The sequence below is a fragment of the Caenorhabditis elegans genome, chromosome II (assembly GCF_000002985.6).
Source record: "Caenorhabditis elegans chromosome II".
Lineage (NCBI taxonomy): Eukaryota > Metazoa > Nematoda > Chromadorea > Rhabditida > Rhabditidae > Caenorhabditis > Caenorhabditis elegans.
In genome coordinates, this window is record NC_003280.10 from 10,462,739 (window position 1) to 10,486,150 (window position 23,412).

Below are 23,412 nucleotides of genomic sequence, written 5' to 3' on the forward strand. Positions count from 1 at the left end.
AGAAGTGTTATTGTGTGGTTCCATTCTTTATTCAAAATCACTCGTACTGGTGTGGATAAATATCAAATCATTGCTTTATAATTATTGTTCAACTGTTATGCTTTTGAATTAAAAAGAAACAAAATATGAAATTCCAATATATTTATTTCAAAGCCTTATATTAGAATTTCAATTATGATAATATCTTTTGTACACATTCAAACTTCATTTTTTCTTCAAATCTTTCACTGTTCCCATCATGCTCTTGTTCTTCTTGTTAGTGCTTCTGGCAACAGTCGTCGTCTTGCCCTTTTTTTGCTGTCTCTTGCTGTCTCGCGTCATCCATTCCTTTATAACGCCACTTCTAACGGCTGTCAGGGCGCTAATAACCACAAGACCCTGAAAATTAGAAATAATTTTCAGTAAAGGCTCAAAAATAAAACGAACCTGTTTGAAGTGGCGATTATGAAAATGTCGACCAGCTCGGACGTACTCCTTCAGATTGTCCAATTCACGGCACTGTAAAAATTGCACTTATACAAAAATTTTCCTTTCTAAATTTTCCAACAATATCTTGGGGATTCTTTCTACATGCCCATGAAAAGCTTTTAAAGTTGCAACAATTTTACAAAAGTAGTTGTGGAAGTTAACTTGCCCACGGGTTTTGTTTGACACTTGGATCCCGTTGCAGTACGTGATTTTTTTTTCAATTTCAGAAAATATGTCGTGACACTAAATTACAAAACAGCACGTATTGTTGCGATTTCCAGATTTCAAATTGCGATAGACCAAGTCGTCAAGCTTTGCCAAAAAAATAACAAAACTCCCTTCTAAATTCACCTGTTCATCTAATGTATGCACTGCCTTATGGTATTTTGTGCATTGATCTCGAAGGTCTGGAAGAATCTGTGTCTTTTCCACTTTCTTTCTTCTACGATTGCACGTCTTCACAGTTTTCTCCACATCACTGTACATCTTCTTGATCTTATCACAATAAAATACTGTCGTTGTGTAGATGTTTGAGTCATGGTCCACATTTTTGATATCATCTGTAAAAAGTTTCAATAGAATAGGAGAAATAATTTTGTTTTCCTACAGAAATGTTGCTCCTCCTTGTGGCCCATTTTTTCACACAATTCCGCAATCATATTGGCTTCCGCCTCGTTCTTCTTGATGAACTCGACCTTCTTCAAGTATGCCGGCATGTATCTCCAACCGCTGTTGGGAACCTCCGTTTTATCAGAGAAGTGATAACTTGTTCCCGACTGAAAATTCATGCATTAACACGTGTACTATTTGAGTTGGCTCCGCTATTCAAAATCTTACAATGCACATTTTCTCAAGCCCGACGGTGACGCCTTGCATGACATCAAGGTACTTGATAATCCACTCAATATCACTGGAGAACTGTTCGTTCAGGTTAAATTGATCCTTGTTAAGAATTTTACCGACGAAGTTCGCGTCCTCTATCTCTGAGCTTTCTCTATAATATCTCAGATTGCGAAGAATAAAATTCTTATGAACTTACGGATTATTAGACTTTGGGTTCTCTTCAGCAAGATTAGATGGGCTCACAGGAGTGCTGGTCGGCAAATTTGACATTTTTGAAAACTGATTGAGTATTGATTTGGAATACGAGATTGAGTATTTCCACGTTTGTCTTCGAAAAAATAAGTTTTCACGAATAAAAATTAATAATCTATTTTATTTGTTTTTTGTAACTAATTTTTCTAGCATTAATGCCAATTGGCGAAAAATATTTCCGAATTCGCTGGTCCAATGATCCTATTCTCCAAAAGCAACATCTTTGCTCAGTTTTACTGTTGTTGACCCCATAAATTAGCTATTTTCCCAGATATGCCGGAAATTGTGTTCATTTCTAATAACCTTGTTTGCCAATGTTATCGTCACCCCGTCTGGAAAAATACCATCGTAAAAGGTGCAAGGCATCCCCCACCTATAATTCCTTGTGTCTCATAGTGGGAAGAAGGTCGGCCCCGCTGGATAATAACCAAATGGGGCGTGGTCTACCGGACCGTATATATAAGGACAACCGGAAAGAAATAGTATCATTCATTCTGGAAATCTTCCAGTTGTTAGCTACCCAGCTCTTTCTTACCGTCTACCCTTTCTCTCAATTCTCACTGTCAAAATGGAGTACTCTCAAATTCCATCCTTCGCATTCTACAACAATGCTTCCATCTTTCAATTCTTCCCTCGAAACAAGCGTCTCAACACTCATCAGAAATCTTGCCTTGATGAGCATGCTCGAAAAATGGCTGTTTTCATGATGGAGAGGCAAGAAGAGTACCGTTACTACGAGAACTTGGCCAATCAGGAACAATTCTCCGATGATGCCTGCTTCAGTGACACTGGAATGGACTCCGGATTCTGCAGTGGAGCCACTTCAACTGGACAATCAGCTTCAACTTCTCCTGCTCCAGCCCATCTCATCCCAAATCCATTTTTTGATCCAGAATATGTTGCCAAGGCTCAATCTCCAGTGAAACTCGTTGCCAATCCATTCTACAATCCAGAACTTGTCAAGGAAATCAAGAAGAAATCCCGTGTTTCAGTTTAATATTATTAATTATTTTTATTTATTTTTCCTCAAACAGTTTAGTCGGTTTTTCTGATATCCAGGTTCGGTTTTTATAATTGTACTTTTTCTTGGAAATGATTACAAAATTTCTGTCCGGTATTTTTTCTGTATTGGTTTTCTCAATTTTTAACAACTGTACTTTTACTCAATTGTTTTAATAAATTAATCAGACTAATTAAAAGTTGTTTTTCACTTCAAACGACCACGCTTTCAATACTAATTGAATACAATACATTTCTGAATAAAATTTTTTTGCTAGTTCCACCATCGAAAATTCCAATTACTCCAATTACTTTAAGCTAGTATTTTGTAGCACATTCGTTTTTTTCAAAATTTTCAGATGATTGATTGATTTATTTAACATAACTAATGCAATTTACAACTGTACAATTGAATTTTGAGTGTTAAATAAAACGGTAAAACGAGACTAACCCAGAAAGAGTACGTCTCGAGTTTGGGACGGGAAAGGAGAGAGAGGGTAATGTGGTAGAAGAGATCAGTTAGAAGTCAAAGAGAACCAGCGGATAAAAGTTAATACCGGGGAATATTGAGATCGAGAAAACTTGAAAACTGATAGGGGGAGAGAAATACCGGTATATTTTTGACAAGATTGTTCCAAATAGGAATGGATTTGGCAAAGAAATGAGAGGTGCATGTGTCTTTCCTAACCAGAATCATGGGTCTCCTATTGGAATTAGAGAACTTGACAAACTGAGTTAATTTAGAGAAATGAGTAGAACCGGTAAGAAGTCTATATAATAGTTTCATTTGAGCTTTAATTCTAGTGTGTCTGGTGGAGAATAGTTCCATGATGCACAGTCTGTTTTCGTAAGAGGTGAATTTAACGTTGCACCTTTGCAGGACGCGGTTGGTGAAGGTCCTAAGCGGTTTTTCAAGTATGGCAGAGAGTGAGGAGTTGGGGGAAGGGGAGTAGATCTCAGAGCAATAGTTTATGATGGGGGCAACGTATGTTTTAAATAAGTGGCTATAAGTTAAATAAGTGGCTATAAGTAAATAAGTGGCTATAATTAAATAAGTGGCTATAATTAAATAAGTGGCTATATAATTAAATAAGTGGCTATAATTTAAAAGTTGTTTTTCACTTCAAACGACCACGCTTTCAATACTAATTGAATACAATACATTTCTGAATAAAATTTTTTTGCTAGTTCCACCATCGAAAATTTCCAATTACTCCAATTACTTTAAGCTAGTATTTTGTAGCACATTCGTTTTTTTCAAAATTTTCAGATGATAAACTGCCCAATACTATTGGAAGTTTCTATAGTAGTAACACATTGACTTACTCTTTCCCCGAATACTTCAAAAATGCCTTCAACTGTACCCACCAATGCTCTATCAGTTTACCTATCTCCGAGCCCCCGAGTTCTACTTCTATCCGGCTGTATCCCTGCACAGTGCCTTTTTATGTCTACATCTCACACATTTTAACAGTCTGTCTCCAATATCCAAACACATCCCCCGCCGACGCATTGTGTGCTCTCGTTAGAGCTCCTCCCGCGCTGTAAGCCACTTGAGCAGTTTGTGGATTTTCCCTCTCTTTTCGCATTTTGTCGAAGAAACTTTTCCTCGTGTCGATCAGGTCAATCATCAATCATGGTAAGAGTTTTGTTTTATTGGTAATTTGTAGCTAATTATGTCTATAAATAAATCTGTGAATATGTGCAATTTTGTAGGGAGACGTCGTTGCTGATGCTTTGGAAAAGCTTTCTGCCGATCAGATCGAGCAATTCCGTAAATACTTTAACATGTTCGATAAAGAGGGAAAAGGATATATTCGTGCTACCCAGGTTTGTGGAGTTTTAATTTTGTAGCAAATTGCTGTTCAAATTGGAATTTCTTGAATTTTTCTTAAAATACTCCCAAGAAATTGTTAAACTCTGAAATTCCAGGTCGGACAAATCCTCCGTACCATGGGACAAGCCTTCGAAGAGCGTGACTTGAAACAGCTCATCAAGGAGTTCGATGCTGATGGTATACTTCCCCCACCGGCCATAAATCTACAGTACCAATCCTTTTTCAGGTTCCGGAGAGATTGAGTTCGAAGAGTTCGCCGCTATGGTTGCCAACTTTGTTGTCAACAATGAGAACGACGAAGGACTCGAGGAGGAGCTTCGCGAGGCTTTCCGTCTTTACGACAAAGAAGTATGTTTATTTGCAATTTTGGTTTCTAATATTTTTAGGGAAAATGAAAGGAGAGAAGTAAATCTTGAGAAAAATATGAAAAAAGTCAATACTTTTGTCCTATGTATTTCTTCTATTTGAAATTATGTGAATTCTGAAATTCTTTTTGAAAACTTTGTTTGTTGTAAACTAATAATTTGTTGAATTCTTGAGCATGACCTTTTTTCACGTTGTCAGCTTATATCTCGGTTTTCATTAGTTTAATCAAAAATTGTCAACTGGCAAAGTATGTACAAAATATTTCTCCAAATTCTGATAGTAATTTTTCAAAAATAGAACTAAAGACAACCAAGATAGTAGCCATCAAAGTTGAGTGATGGTTCAAGAGAAAAAATACGGTATGTCATCAATATTTCTTTTACAGTCTGAACCATTGAAATTGAAGAAAATATAATTTTAAAGCCTAAATTTTAACTTTCAGGGAAACGGATATATCAACGTCTCAGATCTTCGTGACATTCTCCGTGCTCTTGACGATAATGTTTCAGAGGAAGAGCTCGACGAAATGATTGCTGAAATTGATGCTGACGGTTCCGGAACTGTCGATTTCGATGAGTTCATGGAAATGATGTCTGGAGAATAATTTTAATTTTTATCCTACCAATGATTTCTGACGGCGCCTTACCATTCACTGACTTCCAATAATTCTTTTTGTAAAAAACAACAAATCTTACATTTTCATGCTTTCAATTTATTTGATAAAAGTTGATAAAAAAAATAAAAGAAATCTCAAAAAAATATTGTAAAAAAATTCCCATGTAGTCGACCCTTTTGATGTTAGAACAAGTAATGATTAAGAATAAAATTTATAAAATAAAATTGATCATCAATTTTCCAAATACGTAGTGTAGTATTCTGTGCTGCTTGCTTGAACTTGACAGATGAAGAGCCAATCATTGGTCTGAGGTGGAGCCCAGAAGAACTGTAACAAGATTTAAGGAAAATATTGAAGTACCGTATCAACGATATAAAAATTCATTTGTTGAAAGATATTGCAAAATTCATGTTGCAAAACGACTTACATCAGTAGATCCCTCCTGCAATGGTTGTGTCGAAATAACTTGGTTCGTAGAATTTGCTTGTGGAAATCCTGGAGCCCACTTTGAATAGATCAGTGGATTAAGCTGAAACACACAATATTTTTCAAACACAAATAACAAAATCTATAAAGTACCGGAATCATGTCCTGGCCTTGAGGCTGCTCCCAGAGCCACTGATTTCCCAAGTTACGTAATCCAATGTAGTATTCCAATGGCTTGTACTTGGGGAACGAAATTGCCATGAGAACTGGAAATTAATTTATAGGTAATTTTGCTGAAATGCTTAGTTTTTGAAGTTTAATCTCACTTTGCATAAAATCGTGTTTGGCCTGACTGAACTCATTTGCTAAGTGAGCATTTTTAACTTCACTGGCACAATAATCGATGGCATGTTGGTAACCGTAACTTCCGCCAGTTGCAGTAAATCCTCGAAGACAAACTCCGTATTGAGTTCCGTTGCCAGTAAACTGAACCCAGTTTTCTGGGCAGAAGCAGTTGACTGAAATAGTTGTTGTTTGAATTCGTACTCAACTATAATTTGACTAATGTGATAAATTACCCAGGTATGTTACATCCAACCAACGATTACAATCTTTGGTTCTCTATGAATGTTGAATGCATATTAATTCCAATTAGATAGTTTCAAGAGATTTCTAATGATATGATGCCACAGACATAATAGTCATTATGCATTTTTCAGTTAGTTAACGTAAAAATATATAACGTACTGCTCAATAGCGCCGTTGTCAACTGTTTAACCAATTTAGAAGTATTCATCTCATCCACTAAACTGAATTGAGGACTAGAAATCTGTGCTAATCCATCCAATGCTGCTTGATTCGTTGTGCACGCTACCGTAATGATAATAGTATTGTCATATTTCATGCGTCTAGCAATTGGGAATGCATCATTAGAGGTTCCTGATCCTCTGAAATTTAACTTTTTAGTAATGTTACATCATTCTTTCCAGCTTACTGATAATCAGCTGCAAAAACTATAACAACTTTCAGAAAGTTGAACCGATATGTGCGGCTACGCCCATTCTTGAGTGCTTGCTCAGCCGCCAGAAGTCCTCTGAAAGTTGGTGAGTTTTGAAACTTGTGCGAGTTACTTTTTTTTTAATGAAGATCTCAACTCACTTGCTCAAATACGACGAATTTGTAGAATCGACGTTGTTCAATGATCCTTGAACCACATTGTACAAATCAGTGAAACTGTGTGGTCCGTCCAATTGAGCGTTTGTGGTAGCATCGGAATCATACGTCACAACTCCAACACATGTACTACGAGGATCCGCTGGGTATTTAGTTGGACCGATTCGAGATGAGCCAAATAATTGAGTAATGGTATTTCTGACCTAAAAACATTGTTTGTTAATTTGGACATTTGGGAAATAATTTAAGATTTTTTTAAACTTTCAAATTAAAGAAAAACTTTGATTTTTAAAAATTACAACTAACCTGCCAGAGCTGTGCATTTGTCATCAGTTGAGACTTATCAACAACTACAACTACGTCCAACCACAAGTTTTTGATATCTCCCTGGCATACCCGGTCAGCATAGACTGCTGCTGAGTTCTGTAGAACCGGTGAACATAGTGTACCTAAAAAAAATATTTAAATTCATGTCTGGTTAACTGTCGAAACCTCACCTACAACTGCCAACGTTAAAAATATGACGAGTGTACTCATTTTTTGATCAACTTCAACTTTTCGACATTTTCGATAGCATTTAAACTTTCTTAAATACCCATTTCTTGTTTCTAGATTGCTTGTCATCATCACTTGCTCCTCGCTATTATCATCTTTTTTGAAAAGTGATAAGAACACAAATGGAAATACCGATAGTTGACGGAATTTTGGTCCATGAGGGGCGGGAGGAAAAGAAAACCGTAGTTGGTTGGCTAGACAGATACAAAAACTGCAAATTTGGGAGGTGCAATGATGATATCGGACTTTATGATTTAGAAATATATGATATCATTGTTAATCGACCTTTAGACTATGAGAATTCACAATGTTTTTTATAAAAGACTACCGTAATTTGAAAGTTTTCAGTCTTCCAAAAATAGAGAAACTTATTTTCAGTTTCAAGCGAGTTTGTTCGTTTCTAATAGTAAGTAGAATTGATTTTTAATTTTGTTGCAAATGTAGTTTTTTATAAGATTTGTGTTTTTTGAGCAAACTGCCACAAAATTAGTTTTGAATTTGAATAATTTTATTCTTTGAAAATTGAAAAAAAAAGTAAACAAACCGGCACAAAGAATTTCAGGGAGATTTTGAAATGTACAATTATTACGAGGGTTATGAGATCCGACAAATTAATCAAGAATAAAAATCACAAAAATGGAAACTGAATATGTTTAAACATTAAGCTGAAATACGGGCAGACTTCTTCTTGGATTCCATGAATAGCTCTGGATTGTCAACGAGTTTCACTGGAGATTGAGTCTTGGCTTCTGGATCGAAGAATGGATTTGGAATGAGCTGAACTGGAGCAGGAGATGTAGAAGCTGATTGTCCAGTTGATGTCGCTCCACTGCAGAATCCTGAATCCATTCCATTGTCGCTGAAGTGGGCATCATCGGAGAACTGTTCCTGATTGGCCAAGTTCTCGTAGTAACGGTACTCTTCTTGTCGCTTCATCATGAAAACAGCCATTTTCCGAGCATGCTCATCAAGGCAAGATTTCTGATGAGTACTGAGACGCTTATTACGAGGGAAGAATTGGAACATATCAGCATTGTTGTAAAGGGCGAAAGATGGAATGTAAGAGTACTCCATTTTGACAGTGAGAATTGAAAGTGAAGTTGTGAGTAAGAAAGAGCTAGGTAGCTAACAACTGGAAGATTTCCAGAATGAATGATTCTTATTTTTCCGGTTGTCTTTATATATACGGGCCTGAGTGCCACGCCCCCATTTGGTTGTTAACCAGCGTTCGACCGTTTTCCCACTGTGACAAGAGGAGATATAGGTGGGGGATACCTTGCACCTTTTACGATGAGACAGTTTTGATGGGTGGCTATTATTGATCGCTGTAAGTGGGGAGCTGGATGTTCAGATTGGTTTGAGTGTTTATCTTTATTTTTTCTGGGAAAAAATCTTTATTCAAATAATAAAAAATATCAAGGGCTAGTAGTAATATCCTCCACAGCAGCATCCACAGCAGTCATCATTATAATATCCTCCGTGTCCAGCATAAACTGGTGGTCCAACTGGTTGCACATAGGCAGGCGACGCGTATCCGTATCCATACGGAGATCCATACATTGGGGCACCATACGGGGAACCATGAGCAACATATGGAGTATATCCCGGCGCGTACATTCTTTCGATCGAATCGGTGAGAAAATAGGAATGAATTTATGTATATGAAAAATTAGAGAAAAAACATTACTTGTTAAAATTTTAAAAAAACACATTAACGCGGGCAAAAATATATTTATTTCATGAAATTTTACTCTCCATTTATTCAAATATATATTAAATGCCATGTGAAACATTTATTGGAACAATGAAAACTAACTGTTTGTTATATTTTCGGTGGCTTATGGTAAAACTGGAGCTGTCTAATCCTCTGCAACAAAGAGGATCAGATTTTATATTTTTTGTACTTTCATTTTTATCAATCCCCTTATCTTTTAATTGAATGTATCCACCCACAACTTTAAGTGCATTCCAATCTATTTCCCGCCCATTTTGATGTATATAAAAGAAAACCTTTTCATAATAAAGAACGACAAAAACCAGAGGAGACTGTTAATAGACTTCACGGCAGCCGCCGCGATAGGGTTTCCGGCGGTTGTCGTGACAGGAGCAACTACCACTACGTTATTGTCCTCATCATACTTGGCTCCACATCACTTGAAACCTGACTTCAGAGATATTGATCTATGTTCATTACATGCCTTAACACTTTCGAGAGCTTCTCTTTCAAAACGTAACGGTAGTTCTTATTCCTCATGATCATCACAGTGCATAGCAAAAGTGAATGTGTTGACACTATACATGGACACCAGGCTACGAATACTGGAAGTATCATCCTGTTAAAAGAATTTATTGCAGAAGAAACTCACCTTGCAACTCAACAGCTTCTAACCAGGAAACTACAGCATAAAAATAAACCGGAAAAATGAAAACACAAGGACAGGCCATTTGCATTGCTAAACTTATGAGGGCTGTTCGGTGCGTCTGATAGATTTGTACGGACATATGGGATCGGAGGCGTTGGAGGACAATCATTGTATGAACGCCAAGACAGGCGCCATGGCTGTAGTGTACTCTTTCAACTTTTTATTTATTGTATAGATTTTGAATCAAGCATTCTGAGACTATTTATTAGACAGACATACTCCAATCTATTTTTCCTTCAAATTCAAGTTTCTACATTCAAACTATTTCAAATTTTAGTAACACCCACATTGTACTGACGACCATAAATCCAATCCCCGCACTAACCGTCCTTACAAGCCAAGGATTCACATGATAGTCATACGCCTCGAAATTTTCTGATGCTACCCAAGATATGCACTGTGGGTAATTCTGAATGTCAATTTTTATGCATGGGTATCCTGATATCTCTCACCTGCAGCACATATTCATATTTCTGCTCAATAGTACTTTGACAATTTGAGGTGCCGATGGCGGTGAGAAATGGGAAAATGTGATTTAAAATCATGGCAAGTTTTTTGTGGGAATATTTACTGGAGTTGTTCTACAATATTGCTATGGAAAACATTTGAGAAAAAACTTTCGAGACCCACTTCATTGATTTGCAAAGCTGCATCATGTCTGTAGATAAAACAAGTTATACTCGCCGGAAGAACAAGACAGAGCAGGAATATCCATATTGTGAGAGCCATTTGATTACTCATTATTATGCGATGACCTTCTCTCAACGTAATGGCAGCTACCAGTGGAAAGAAAATATGGAGTGGAATCATCCATGCCATAATGATTTCAACTAAGAAGGAAACTATCTGAATATTTTTTTCTAACAACACATATGCTAGCAAAAAATCCTACCTGCACATATGTAAGACAATGTCTATATCCATACATGCCTGCTGACTGGAACCATATCATATACATTGCCAAAAGATTCATCAGTAGTGAAACGCCTCCGATTAAATGTAACGTTAATAAAAATCCATTTGGAGCAGCATTTCATTGTTTTTTGAAGTTTGGAAATCAATGGAAAGTTTTAATAACTTTCAGGAACAAACGCAACTAAATATTTTCACTCGGAGATGTGTGATTTTGAGATCAAATATGAAAGGTTGAGTGCTAAAATAAGAAGTAAAAGTTTGAAAAATGACAGATTTGAATTCACCTGTTCTTTACGTATCTGGGTTGTCGTTTTTCTGATTTGTGGTTTTTCTGTGCTTTCTGGTTTTTTTCTGGACCAAAAGATCGAAATTTTTTAGATTGGCCATGTTAATAATGCTCTAAACGTAGAGTACGACTATTGGAAAAATGATTAAAAATTATTTCAATGCTGCCGTGGAAATATGAATATTTTTAACATCAGTAGAACATAAAACAGGAAAAAATCGCTAAAACTTATCGAATGCGCTAATATTAATTACTGGAAATTTGACGTTGCAAGTTTTGTTTTAAATTTAAGAATATACAAAAATGAGCAACTTAAAAAATGATCACTGCTGCTCCACATATGTTGTGTAATGCTCTGTGCTGCTTGACTGAACCTGACAGACAAACAGCCATTCCGAAGTTGCACTGCCCACCCAATTGGTCTGAAATTAAGGAACAAATTGATGTTAGTTTCAGACTCAACGTGAGTAAAATACTTACCAAAATTCCATTCGCTTTAACACCAACTACTTGCCCAGTTGAGTTTTTCTGTGGGTATCCTGGTGCCCATGTTGAATAAATATCAGGATTCAACTATAAAAAATATACTCTTCATTAGATGATGAATGAAAACAATACCGGAAGTTTTGGTTGTCCCTTTGGCTCCTCCCAGACCCAAGTGGAATTTAAATAACGTAGTCCAATGGAGTAGTCAAGATGCATCCCACGATTGAATGTATTCATCATGTAGACTGAAACAATAATTAAATGAATTTCACAAGAATATTGGAAAAACGGTATCAATTAGGTACATATTCCTAAAATCTCAAAACTGCCGCACGAAAAAAACACTTATTTATATGCAAATAGACTTACGATTTATGAAGTCATGCTTTTCCTTGCTGAACTCGTTAGCCAAATGTCCTCTGCTTACTTGGTTCTGACAATATTGAACAGCATGGTCATATCCCCATGCGGAACCGGAAAAGTCGAATCCCTTGATACAAACTCCTAGTTTTTTCTTATCCGATCCCGTGTATTGAACCCAATCTTCTGGGCAGAAGCAGTTAACTGAAAAATTATCAAAATAATTCCAGAACCACAAAAAATGTACTTACTGTTTATAAGAGCACCTGTCAATTGTTTTACAAGCTTTGACGTATTCATTTCATCGACAAAAGCATACCCTGGAGTAGCACACATATTTATTCTTGGCAGTGCATAGCTGTCTTTTGTGCATGCCACGGTAATTATAGAGATTCCATTTGATTGTAGATCACGTGACAATTCTATTGCATTCAGATTGCTAAACTCGTCCCTGAAAATATTAAGCTCCGAAAAAAGCTTTCAACAATTTCAGAATCAAGATAAATAACAACCAAAATATTTCAAATGCAACCAACTCAAACAGTCATACAGGAAGGATTGTTTTGTGCATACTTTAAAAAATTATTACTAACTTTTCGTTTTCTTCGTTTCATCCTTATAAAAATTAAAAAGTTTTCAAATAATTTGGTCAAAAAATTGTAATTAAAAACATACTGAAAATCAGCTGCAAATGCAAGAATGACCTGTTTCACATTATATCGATTGGTGCGTTGTCTTCCGGAATTCAGAACACGTTGAGCTGCCAAAAGTCCTCTGTAATTGTTTTATTTTATTTTATCAATTATAAAGCATACGGAAATGACTATAGTAATATATTTTAGGTATAAAATTTTTAATGTTCTTTCGAAAACTTACTCTCCAAGAGATGAGGCATTTGTCGATGCGACATCAACAAGTGATCCTTGAATAATATTATAAATATCGGGGAAACTTTTTGCAATATCCAGTTCAGCGGTTACTGTAGCGTTACTATTGTATGTCACAAATCCAACACATGTACTACGTTTGTCCGAATATCCCGTTCCGATTCTGATATCCGACCCAAAAACTTGAGTTAGAGTTTGTCGAACCTGGAATTTTGAATTGAATAGTTTTTCAAATTATCGAATAACAAACCTGCCATAATTGGGCATCTGTCATTTGCATGGATCTATCAACAACTACAACAACATCCAACCATAGGTTTTTGATATTTCCTGGACATGCTGGATCGGTGTAAGCAGCTGCGTTTTGTGGAACTGGAGAGCAGTAGATCCCTTCAAAAAATAATTTATATTTTATCTGATAGGAAATGTTTCATGTGAAAAACCATTGTGAACAAAAAGAGTGACTTACCAAAAACAAAAATAGCCAGGCATGCAAAAACTGTATTCATTTTTTGAGGCTTCAGTTTTTGAATGTCTTTCTTGAATTTTCACTGATCTTTTATACTCATTTGTTTCTTTAATTTTGTCTCTAGATTAATTTTAATGTCATCATACTTCGTGAACTTATCAAAATGCTAAGATGACAGATAAGAGAAATCATCGCATTTTGTAGCTGCAAATTTGTGAAGGTGTGTCTCTGTGCATCATAAATTCTTAAACAGTGTCCTGAACTCCTGAAAAACTTCAACGGTTTTTATAATTTTTGTATTTTCAAATCTTAAAGTTACCAAAATTTGCAGGCAAACTTCATTAGCTTTCTCTTTCAAAAACTTTTCTGTTGTCAAAACAGATAAGAAAGTTGATAAGAATTATCACCAAACTAAGAAGCTCCCATCATTTGTAGTTTCTAAATGTCAAAGGCGTGGTTACGATCGTTTGAACCATTATGTGTATTTTAGTTGGAAAAATGGAGTCTCTTATCAATGACTTTTCAGCCAAAAAAAAAATGTAGTTTTGATTCAATATTATCAAAGAGGGATCAATCATTGAAACATCTTCAAAAAATATAGGATAGCATATTTTGTAAGGGAATGATGAAAAAACCCTTCTTTAAAAAAAAACCAATATAGAAATTATATCAATTATCCCCAAATTTGAAGTAACACTTTATTTTTATGCTATTTAATATTTTCCCCAGATATGCCGGAACAATATTCGCCTCCACAATCTCAATGATTTTGTTGTGAATATAATCGTCACCCCCAACAGGAATAATACCATCGTCCTTGATATTTTCATTTTTTGAACAAAGCTTTTTTTCCAGATCTATAAAGATAACGATCGAACCAGTCTGAACATCCAGCTCCCCACTTACAGCGATCAATAATAGCCACACATCAAAACTATCCCATCGTAAAAGGTGCAAGGTATCCCCCACCTATATCTCCTATTGTCACAGTGGGAAAATGGCCAGACGCTGGTTAATATCCAAAAGGAGCGTGGCACACCGGACCATCTATATAAGGACAACCGGAATGAAAAAGTATCATTCATTCTGGAAATCTTCCAGTTGTTAGCTACCTAGCTCTCATTGCCTTTTGCTCTTAATTCCTATTATTATTGCCAAAATGGAATACACTCAAATTCCTTCCTTTGCTCTCTACAACAATGCTTCCATCTTCCAATTCTTCCCCCGTAATAAGCGTCTCAGTACTCATCAGAAATCTTGCCTTGATGAGCATGCTCGAAAAATGGCTGTTTTCATGATGGAGAGACAAGAAGAGTACCGTTACTACGAGAACTTGGCCAATCAGGAACAATTCTCCGATGATGCCTGCTTCAGTGACACTGGAATGGACTCCGGATTCTGCAGTGGAGACACTTCAACTGGACAATCAGCTTCAACATCTCCTGCTCCAGCCCATCTCATTCCAAACCCATTCTTTGATCCAGAATATGTTGCTTCCAAGACAACTATGAAACTCGTTGCCAATCCATTCTACAACCCAAAGCTCGCCAAGGAAATCAAGAAGAAGTCTACTCATACTTCTAAGTTTCAATAATTTCTCATTAACTCTTACAACTCTCCAAGTGCCAATTTGTTTTCTGTACTTTTCATTTGCCGGTCATTTATTTATTTTTTCTTACCTTTTATCTTGTTCAATATTTTGTAATTTTCCGCTTAAAGCAAAATTTCCCGTGTTTTTTATTGTTGTCCTTTCTAATTCCTAATCAATAAATTAATCAGTATAACTGAAAGATCGTTAAAGTTTGTCTCACAATTTTATTCATTAAATTAAAAGCAATCAAAGAATTGAATTTATTTGTTTGACAACAATTGTACATAGTATGAAGAAAATCAACATTAATAATAATAAATTACATATAAAACTAATGGTTTGAAATGGAATCACCTCCAGAGGAACAGTAGTTATTAGTGTCACAAGCAGCAGTTTCACATACATAGTTGGAGGCAGCTGCGAATTGATGAACGTTTTGCCATCCAATTTCCAAATCAACAGTTGTCTGTCGATTCAAAACAGTTGTCAACGAGGAATCAGATATTGGATATCCTGAATTCCAGATTTCATAGTTCTGAAGTTGTGGTTGTGTCCAATCTTGTGGCTGATCCCACTGCCACATTCCATTGACCTTGTTCAGTCCGATGTGATAGCTTAATGGAAAATGGAAACCAGAGAAGTTTTTGACAGATGATATAACAAAATTGTGTTTCCTGTTGTCATATTCATTGAGAAGATATGAATTTCTCCATCTATTACGGCATGATAATTGAGCAGCACGCCAGACGGCAGTCAATCCAACTGGAAGAATGCAGATTCCGTAACGGTAAGAATCCACGTCATCATGCAAAGCACGGTATTGAATCCAAGAAGTTGGACAGAAGCAATTTGCTGAACAATACGTGTTATTTCTTTATAAAATCAACTCAGTTTGAGATACCTTGAAGTAAAAATCCTTGAATTTCTCCGATAACATTCAAATTTTCATTCGAGAGATTGTGATAAGGAGTTGCAATTTTCTCGAGATCAACAAGAATGTCTCCGTCTTTATTTTGATCATATGCCACGGTGATAATTGTAACTCCAGAGGTTTTCAAGCGTTGAGCAACTGGAACTGGATTCAAGTCTCCACTTCCTCTGAAATTTTTTGGTTTTTAGTTGGGATTCCAAAAAATGCAACTCACTTGTATGTAGATGCATATACAATCACAACCTTCTGATAATGAGCACGGTTAAATCCATGCTTTCCCGCTTGAAAAACCTTCTCGGCTTGTGAAAGCCCTCTGGCAAGATATGATTCTTCAGAAGAGCTTATTGTTGCCAAAGCAGAGTTAATTCCACTATAGATATCATCAATTGATTGGAACTTGTTTAGATCCGCCGCCTGGAACAATACTAATGAGGAACAACAGTTTAGGGAAACGCTTACAGTTGTGGCATCAACATTGTATGTCACTAGTGCTAGTCTTGTAGTCTTTGGACTTGTCGGATTAGTGCCAATCTGTGTATTTTTACTGAATATGGAAGCAATATTTGCAGCGACCTGAAATATGCTCTTTTCAATAGAATAATTTGATTAGAATTACCGTACACTTGTCAATCCTCCCTTGGTCATTCCAGCAGAGTTATCCACAACAGCTACAACATCCAACCATAAATTACTCAAATCTTGTCCACATATGCGATCCGTATAGGACGAAGAAAGGTATGCTAAAAGTTACTAATTTTGGCAGGTAATTGATTGAAATAAGACTTACCATGAAACAAGAAGAAGAGCAAACAAATGTTTTTACTCATTTTTGCAAACAAATGAATGATTATTTTTCTCAATTCATTCTCTCTTTTATACACATGGAAGTTTCATTAAAATGATAATACACAAGATGCAGAGTGTATGTTTGAATTGAAGTATCCCAGACACACCTTATTACTGTCTCTTGTTTTCAAAAAAAACCAACGGATGAAACTTTGTTGTATTGAGGAATTATTTAACTGATAACACCACTGGTAACTTATTTTCGTACTACTATTTTTGAAAAGTAGTTGCAATGTTTTGAAATGCCGTACTAATTGAAAAAGTACGGGAGATTTCATTTGTTGTGAAACAATTGGTTAACGTAATTTTTCCTTCAAAATTATTGGTGAACAGTGTTGCTAAAAATTTTTTAAGTTGTAGCAAACGAAAAGAGAAAAAAGAAAGTTAATTATTTATTGAGAAAAGCCGAATAAATTTATTTCAGTTTTTGCTAGATTGTTAGAAATTTAACTTCACAAACTAAGAGTTGAATTATCAGTATCACAAGACGCAGTCTCACAAACATCTGCATTGAATGGTTTAATATTCTGCCATCCAGTCACCAAAAGTCCGCTTATTCGTTGGTTTGAAACACCTGGATTCCAAATTTTTATTACAAAGAGGGAGAAGCAGTACTAATAAAATAAATACGGTCTGTAGAATCAGAATTTATTATTATACAACAACAAGTATGTATCGTGTATATTAGTGTTTTACGGAAATTTCAGCAAGTCCAGCTTCGGTGCAGTAATTATCAGTATCGCAAGATGCCGTTTCACAAACATAATTGGCTCCAGTCGTCAGTGGCTTGATATTCTGCCATCCAGACTGCAGTTGCACACTTGATTGTTGATTCAGAACTCCTGTGAGAGTAGAGTCCGAAATGGGATATCCTGGATTCCATCCTGCATAACTTTGAAGCTGTGGTTGAGGCATTCCTTGTGGTTGATCCCATACCCAGACACCTTTGACCATACTGAGTCCGTTGTGATAAGTTAGAGGTACACTGAATCCTGTGTAATTGCTCACTGCAGTCAGGACATAATCGTGTTTGTTCGAATCGAATTCAGTGACAAGATATGCATTTCGGTTCATGCATGAAGATTTGGCAGCGCGCCATACCGCATTGAAACCGACTGGAAGAATGCAGACACCGTAGCGGTAGGAGTGAACATCAGTGTAAGATACACGGTATTGAATCCACGAGTTTCGGCAGAAACAGTTCACTGAAAATAGTTTGTATTGCTATATAATATAAGTTCCTTTAACAAACCTTGCAGCAAAGCATCCTGAATCTCTCCAATAACTTGCCCGTTGTCTTCGGTATTCGTGAAGTTGTATGGTGGAGATGCAATCTTTGCCAGATCTGCAAGAAGAGCACCGTCTCCGTCTTGATCATATGCCACAGTAATAACAGTCACTCCAGAAGTTTTCAGTCTTTCAGCAACTGGCACTGGGTCCAAGGCTCCGGATCCCCTAAAGACAAGCAATAAATGGTTGCACAAACTGTCTAAAGAACATACTTGTAAGCTGATGCATAGACAATCACAACTCTCTGATAATGAGTACGGTTGTACCCTTGTTTGCCGGCTTCAAGTACATCTTCTGCTCTTGCAAGCCCATTTGCTAGATATGACTCTTCGGAAGTGCTGACTGACGAAAGAGCACGGAAAACATTATCGTAGACGTCATCGAGTGATTGGTATTGGTTAAGATCGGCTTGCTGTAACATTTTTAATGTCTCGAAGATTTTGATACTGATAACGTGGAGTATGGTTGGTGGAAGTTTGTAAATACATAATAATTCCCAGTTCATGAAAGAAGTTACTGTAGTTTTTCTTGATGCAACAATTGTGACTTAAAACTATTGAATTAAAATCTTACAATCGCCGCAGCTTTGTTGTAGGTTACTAATCCAAGTCTTGTGGTTCTTGGCTCAGAAGGATTTGTTCCAATTCGAGTACCACTACTGACGACTGAAGCAATATTAGCGGCAATCTGGAATTCCTCATAAAATAGTCATTTTTGCAATTAGTTTGCCTACACTTGTCAATCCTCCATTTGTCATTCCAATCGAGTTGTCCACCACAGCTACCACATCCAACCAAAGATTTCCCAAGTCTTCACCGCATCGACGGTCGGTATAGGAAGGAGACGGAGTTGTGGAAGAATCCTGAGCAGAGCACGCTGAAATAACGTAAATCAAGTGGCGGAGCGTAATTTCCAGGAGGGGGACCACTTAGTTAAGGCAATTTTTTTAAGCAGGTATAATTAGATTTCAGATATGTAGCTAAAAAGTTTTATAGTTCTGTGAGGGACTATTTGACCTACCGTACACTCCAATCAAGACAATAAGAAATGTGAGTTTCATTGTGAGAATTGCAATAAAAGTGAAATCCAACTTCTTGCCCAACCTTTACCTGAAACATGATAACATGAACAAACGCAAATCCTGAACAATGTTCTATAGCAGGCAGGCGTGATAGGCGCCTGCCTTATTTTATGAAAATCAAAAAAATAAATGAAAAACAAAGTCGCATTGAGGTCAGGCAGGCAGGCCTTTTGCCGCCAACATGGATTCCCTATCGGCAAAAATTGACGGAATTGGGCAAAGAAACTTCATCAGTAAAGTGGTTGAACACTAGTCAAGGATGCCAAAGAGGGGAAGATGCTCTATCACACTTATCACCACTTCTTTTATATTGTCCATCTTACTCTCTCTCTCTCTTCCGTGAAATCGGTACTGATAATTACCGAAAACCTGTTTACTTTGATCTACAAATCGTATAATCGTTTCTAAAGCAATTAAAAAGTTCCACAAGCTCGGCTCGAAAAGATCATGACCACACCCGTAATGGTCATATGTGCTTGAGAATTCATTCCAGGCGAATTCAGAGATTCTTATCTCTCGTTCCGGCGTATTTTGGCGCCAATAACTGAAAGTACCGAATGAGCGATTTCGAAATATTTTTGATAACAGTTATTGCACAACTTCCCCATAAACACTAACCACACTTTATGTAAAGCAATTTTCGGTTTCCAGGCTAGTATTTCTTCAGGTTTCAAAATATCATCTTCTTGCGCTGAAACTTCTGATGTTTTTCAACAACTATTGAAAAGGATCGTTACTTGTGAAAAATGAAAGTCCACTCAGACGACTCAAAGGCGATATTTTGCAACGAAGCTTGTATGTAGTAGAAAAGTTTGTTGAATGTTTTTATTGCTGGAATTGACTTAACTAAATATATTTTTTATGACATTCTGAAAACCAGAAAAAAATATAGTAAAATGCTTAGTTTTGAAGACAAAAATATTTGCTTCCTAAATTGTTTTGCTTCATTTTAATATAGCACTCTCTCATAATTTCCTTTAAAATTTAAACGTAGATTCACGATGAATTATTTGCATATTTTTACCACTATGACTGCTTAAATCAAGTTAAAATGACATAGATTTCATATTCCTGGAAAATTGCTCTTAATTCCGAATGTTTGAAAAATCAATTTCACATTCTTAACATTGACGTTAAAGCATCTTGCTGTAAACATTTTAATATGCTCACAAATGTATAACATTTTTCAAATTCCAGAAAAATACCTTTTTCTCAAAAGTCACGTAACTTCCTGTATGTGAACAGTCTAGTATGCAATTTTATTGCGTTCTGAATACATTTTGTTCTGTTTCCCGTGCCTGTAAAAGGGCACGGTTTGACATAACGGAAAACTGATAAGAGTGGAAGAAACAACTGAATGGGAAGAGGTGTAAACAATTACCGTATTTCTTCTATTAATATGGCTGCAATACTATTTTTCGATGGTCTTCCCGCTTGCAATACTAATAGGGAGTGCAAGACTATTAGGGAGTGCAATACTAATTTTCAGAACATTTTCTGACTTTGAGCTTACTAGTTTTTTCCTGAAAAAATTCGAATCATATGTAAAAATTCAGAAAATTTGATTTTCATATAAGTTCAAAAACTTCAACCTCGTAGAAATGATGTGAAAACTGTTGCAAAATAGGCAAAAAATGTTGTTGAAATCCTGAAATTAGCGAGACGGGTTTGCAATACAAAAAAGTTAACGCAAGACTATTAGAGAGTGCAAGACTAATAGGGAGTGCAATACTAATTTTCGGAAGGTCTCCGAGGGGCAATACTAATAGGGAGTGCAAGTCTAATAGGGAGGCCATATTAATAGAAGATATACGGTATGTAACTCGGAAATATTTGGTAATGCCAATTAAAACGCAGTAGTGTAATTGTAAAAGAAGTATAAATGTGTGTATGCCGCGATTTCTTGCAAAATTGAACTCACATATAATGTATTTTTGCCTTAACTTTAGTGTCATACGTCCAAGAGCTCACTGAGAGGAGATCACATGAAATAAAAACAAAGTAAAAAAAAATGAACAGCTGTTCCTTTGAAATTTCAACTTATCGAGTGACTGGCTAACCCAATAACTTCAAAAATGTTCGAACACTTTTCATCCAGCCAGATTTATTTTATTTTAGTTGTATTTTCTGGTTTTGTTTCAGCTAAAAGTTGGTTTAAAACGTTTTTCACTGCACTTTGACTTTGATTTTAGGTCAAGTGTTTGATTGTCTTGGTAAATGTCAATGTTATCCGGAATATAAAATAATTCAATGTCCAACTGGTTTACGGAATCAATTGGGACTTACTTCAAAAGCAAACATTGATGGATTTCAAGTCAATGATAATCAAAAGGTAAACTTTAATAATTTCATTACTTTCTCTGGTAGAAATACCCCAAATGGTCTTGCAAGTAGCCATACGGCAGGCGAAGGTCGCAATCCTTTCACACTTTTAAAATTTGAACATTTCGTTCCAGATCTGTTCAGAAGTGGACAAGGAATTCAAAGTAATAACCGGTGGAACATTCAAGCCAATTTTAGAGAAAAAGAAACCCAGAAAAGGTGCAAGACGGACAAAACGAGACTTTCAGGTTTTTGAGAAATATCTCAATGTAAATATTTCATGGAAACATTTTAGGAAACGCTTCATAAATGAAGAATGTGGTTGGTGGATTTTCGAGAAGAGTTAAAGAGAGCAGGGGCGAGACATTAATATTTTCCAAATCTAAAGTTTGCATTGAATGCAATTTAATCATTAAACACAAGTTCTCAATCTTAATATAAAATTTTACCGTTTTTGTTTGATACACGAATTTCCCAAATGAGCGAATTTGCCAAAAAATTTTGACAAAAAAAATTCAGAGAGTTGAAAAAATTTGATTGGCTTCATTTAAAAAATTAGTGTTACATCAAGTTTTCCTTAGGTGTAATCCATTTTGGACTGCGTCACCTGCTTGGATTTTTAATGCGTGCTCATGGTGCTTTTTTGTTGCTTCATTACTGTCTTCACTCTGATGGGAAATGTACAATATGGGCAGTTCAATAAATTTTTCAAACACAGTTTTTTATGATCTTTGGATGTTTTCTACTGATAAGAGGTTCAAATTGCCTTAGTTCTAAATTTTACAGTGTGCCACATCCATTCTTGCTGTAATGCGTTATGCATAGAAAGTGGGACTGAAAAAATGAAATTTTCAGTAGAAAATAATCCTCTCTCAACTATCAATTTGATGCAAATCTACTGTACATAAGAATGCGATTATATGACTTCTGGGAACACTTTGTTCTACTGTCAGAAATTGGGTGTAGCTTTTGTATTTCCAAATTTGAATCTGTGAGCATTTTCACACTTGCTATTTTACTAGATTAGTCAAACCTTTTTGGCAAGGTAATTTTTTTAATTTTTGGTAATTTTATGTTTTTGCTTTGACCGTAGCTGAAAATTTTGGACACTTTTTGGAAGCTATACGTTTTGAAAAACAAATCTGGAAATGTTTTACCCAGCTCAATCTAGAACTTTCAGATATAAAACAATTACAATTTTATTCCAAAAACTTACAAAATGTTTACGTATAGCTTTTGAAGAAAATCTGAAAAAAATGAAATCAAAGAAACGGATTGTACCTGTGAAGGTCGGTCTCTATTGTTTCAAGTTTTGAATGTTTAAAAAATTGAAATTTCCTAGCTTCATTACATATTATCAGGCTTTCACTTTTACGGTGTTCTGATGTTCGAGTATTTTATAAAGTGAAGCAAAGTACATCTTCCTAGTGTATCTCCGTTTTGAAATTCAATATATAGAAAATTAATGATAATCTTCAAGTTACGAGGAGCTAGTTTGTCCTTACGGCTCACAAAATTACATTTACTAAGCCCATGTTCCACAATTGTAACCTACCGTACCATGACAGTAACCCGGAATGATTACGAAAATCGAGTTTGATGTGAGGTGTGACGTCACACACCACCAACTATAACCGCACATGATAGCGCTTTTGTACTGTGACAATTATGATACGAAGCGTATGGAAAATGCAAATGCGATAATTTACTATTATCACTCAAAATTTGATTTATTGAGCGCTTCTGTACCGGAGGTGGTTGTGATTGTGACTTTAGCCTTTTGGTTCTTCCGTTCAACATGTAGTTGTACTATTTGCAACATTGTGACAAATTGTCTAAAAATATTGTTGTGCTGAAGTACATGCTGTAGACATTACCATGTTCGTATTTGTTGTTGATATGACCTCACAATGATATATTTTTGCATTTGTAAAGTCAGAGTACTTTTATCAAACAGTTGTAAAAATTTAAAGACTTGTACTCTGCTCAA

The 23,412-nt window shown here is 35.9% G+C and overlaps 11 protein-coding genes and 2 pseudogenes across 14 annotated transcripts; 4 read left to right on the plus strand and 9 right to left on the minus strand.

Annotated features, from left to right (window-relative positions):
* Positions 1-128: 128 nt before the first annotated feature.
* Positions 129-1,592, minus strand: ZK673.6 (uncharacterized protein). The gene is made up of 6 exons (NM_063848.6): positions 1,508-1,592; positions 1,306-1,462; positions 1,076-1,244; positions 820-1,028; positions 427-498; positions 129-378 (listed from the first exon to the last, which is right to left on the minus strand). Exons 1-6 carry the CDS (start codon positions 1,579-1,581, stop codon positions 205-207), a joined length of 855 nt encoding a protein of 284 aa, NP_496249.1. The 5' UTR covers positions 1,582-1,592; the 3' UTR covers positions 129-204.
* Positions 1,593-2,131: 539 nt separating this feature from the next.
* On the plus strand, positions 2,132-2,560 carry sdz-37 (the record flags this gene model as incomplete). Its single annotated transcript, NM_063849.3, has 1 exon — positions 2,132-2,560. One exon carries the CDS (start codon positions 2,132-2,134, stop codon positions 2,558-2,560), a length of 429 nt encoding a protein of 142 aa, NP_496250.1.
* Positions 2,561-4,113: 1,553 nt separating this feature from the next.
* Positions 4,114-5,620, plus strand: tnc-2 (Troponin C). Its single transcript, NM_063850.6, has 5 exons — positions 4,114-4,201; positions 4,279-4,392; positions 4,495-4,576; positions 4,626-4,747; positions 5,208-5,620. The coding sequence occupies exons 1-5, from the start codon at positions 4,199-4,201 to the stop codon at positions 5,367-5,369; spliced, it is 483 nt and encodes a 160-aa protein (NP_496251.1). The 5' UTR covers positions 4,114-4,198; the 3' UTR covers positions 5,370-5,620.
* On the minus strand, positions 5,464-7,559 carry clec-143 (VWFA domain-containing protein). Its single transcript, NM_063851.3, has 9 exons — positions 7,478-7,559; positions 7,287-7,429; positions 6,966-7,183; positions 6,802-6,900; positions 6,555-6,754; positions 6,134-6,325; positions 5,961-6,073; positions 5,809-5,910; positions 5,464-5,708 (listed from the first exon to the last, which is right to left on the minus strand). The coding sequence occupies exons 1-9, from the start codon at positions 7,515-7,517 to the stop codon at positions 5,613-5,615; spliced, it is 1,203 nt and encodes a 400-aa protein (NP_496252.1). The 5' UTR covers positions 7,518-7,559; the 3' UTR covers positions 5,464-5,612.
* Positions 7,560-8,195: 636 nt separating this feature from the next.
* Positions 8,196-8,609, minus strand: ZK666.1 (Pepsin-I3 domain-containing protein; the record flags this gene model as incomplete). Its single annotated transcript, NM_063852.3, has 1 exon — positions 8,196-8,609. The coding sequence occupies one exon, from the start codon at positions 8,607-8,609 to the stop codon at positions 8,196-8,198; it is 414 nt and encodes a 137-aa protein (NP_496253.1).
* A 348-nt stretch (positions 8,610-8,957) lies between these two features.
* ZK666.2 (Spore coat protein) lies at positions 8,958-9,152 on the minus strand (the record flags this gene model as incomplete). The annotated part of the gene is made up of 1 exon (NM_063853.3): positions 8,958-9,152. One exon carries the CDS (start codon positions 9,150-9,152, stop codon positions 8,958-8,960), a length of 195 nt encoding a protein of 64 aa, NP_496254.1.
* A 548-nt stretch (positions 9,153-9,700) lies between these two features.
* sri-8 lies at positions 9,701-10,988 on the minus strand (annotated as a pseudogene). Its single transcript has 6 exons — positions 10,851-10,988; positions 10,589-10,804; positions 10,411-10,539; positions 10,246-10,367; positions 9,902-10,095; positions 9,701-9,854 (listed from the first exon to the last, which is right to left on the minus strand). Coding segments are annotated over exons 1-6 (953 nt in total).
* A 494-nt stretch (positions 10,989-11,482) lies between these two features.
* clec-58 (VWFA domain-containing protein) lies at positions 11,483-13,401 on the minus strand (the record flags this gene model as incomplete). Its single annotated transcript, NM_063855.1, has 9 exons — positions 11,483-11,581; positions 11,640-11,732; positions 11,778-11,890; positions 12,015-12,209; positions 12,257-12,456; positions 12,681-12,779; positions 12,882-13,096; positions 13,143-13,282; positions 13,362-13,401. 9 exons carry the CDS (start codon positions 13,399-13,401, stop codon positions 11,483-11,485), a joined length of 1,194 nt encoding a protein of 397 aa, NP_496256.1.
* Positions 13,402-14,520: 1,119 nt separating this feature from the next.
* Positions 14,521-14,955, plus strand: ZK666.4 (Pepsin-I3 domain-containing protein; the record flags this gene model as incomplete). The annotated part of the gene is made up of 1 exon (NM_063856.3): positions 14,521-14,955. One exon carries the CDS (start codon positions 14,521-14,523, stop codon positions 14,953-14,955), a length of 435 nt encoding a protein of 144 aa, NP_496257.1.
* Positions 14,956-15,265: 310 nt separating this feature from the next.
* clec-59 (VWFA domain-containing protein) lies at positions 15,266-16,710 on the minus strand (the record flags this gene model as incomplete). Its single annotated transcript, NM_063857.2, has 6 exons — positions 15,266-15,804; positions 15,854-16,050; positions 16,098-16,297; positions 16,343-16,456; positions 16,505-16,623; positions 16,671-16,710. The coding sequence occupies 6 exons, from the start codon at positions 16,708-16,710 to the stop codon at positions 15,284-15,286; spliced, it is 1,191 nt and encodes a 396-aa protein (NP_496258.1). The 3' UTR covers positions 15,266-15,283.
* Positions 16,711-17,181: 471 nt separating this feature from the next.
* ZK666.13 lies at positions 17,182-17,343 on the minus strand (annotated as a pseudogene). The gene has a single exon. A coding segment is annotated over exon 1 (162 nt).
* On the minus strand, positions 17,305-19,136 carry clec-60 (VWFA domain-containing protein). The gene is made up of 6 exons (NM_063858.4): positions 19,040-19,136; positions 18,753-18,895; positions 18,593-18,706; positions 18,232-18,431; positions 17,982-18,184; positions 17,305-17,934 (listed from the first exon to the last, which is right to left on the minus strand). Exons 1-6 carry the CDS (start codon positions 19,077-19,079, stop codon positions 17,414-17,416), a joined length of 1,221 nt encoding a protein of 406 aa, NP_496259.1. The 5' UTR covers positions 19,080-19,136; the 3' UTR covers positions 17,305-17,413.
* A 647-nt stretch (positions 19,137-19,783) lies between these two features.
* On the plus strand, positions 19,784-21,876 carry ZK666.11 (DUF4033 domain-containing protein; the record flags this gene model as incomplete). 2 transcript variants are annotated; one of them, NM_001267322.4, is made up of 4 exons in its annotated part: positions 19,784-19,895; positions 21,293-21,432; positions 21,557-21,670; positions 21,718-21,876. In NM_001267322.4, the coding sequence occupies 4 exons, from the start codon at positions 19,847-19,849 to the stop codon at positions 21,733-21,735; spliced, it is 321 nt and encodes a 106-aa protein (NP_001254251.1). In that variant the 3' UTR covers positions 21,736-21,876. The 2 variants fall into 2 exon arrangements, with proteins under 2 accessions (NP_001254251.1, NP_001254252.1); NM_001267323.2 differs by lacking the exon at positions 19,784-19,895 and adding an exon at positions 21,176-21,248.
* Between the last annotated feature and the right edge of the window lie 1,536 nt (positions 21,877-23,412).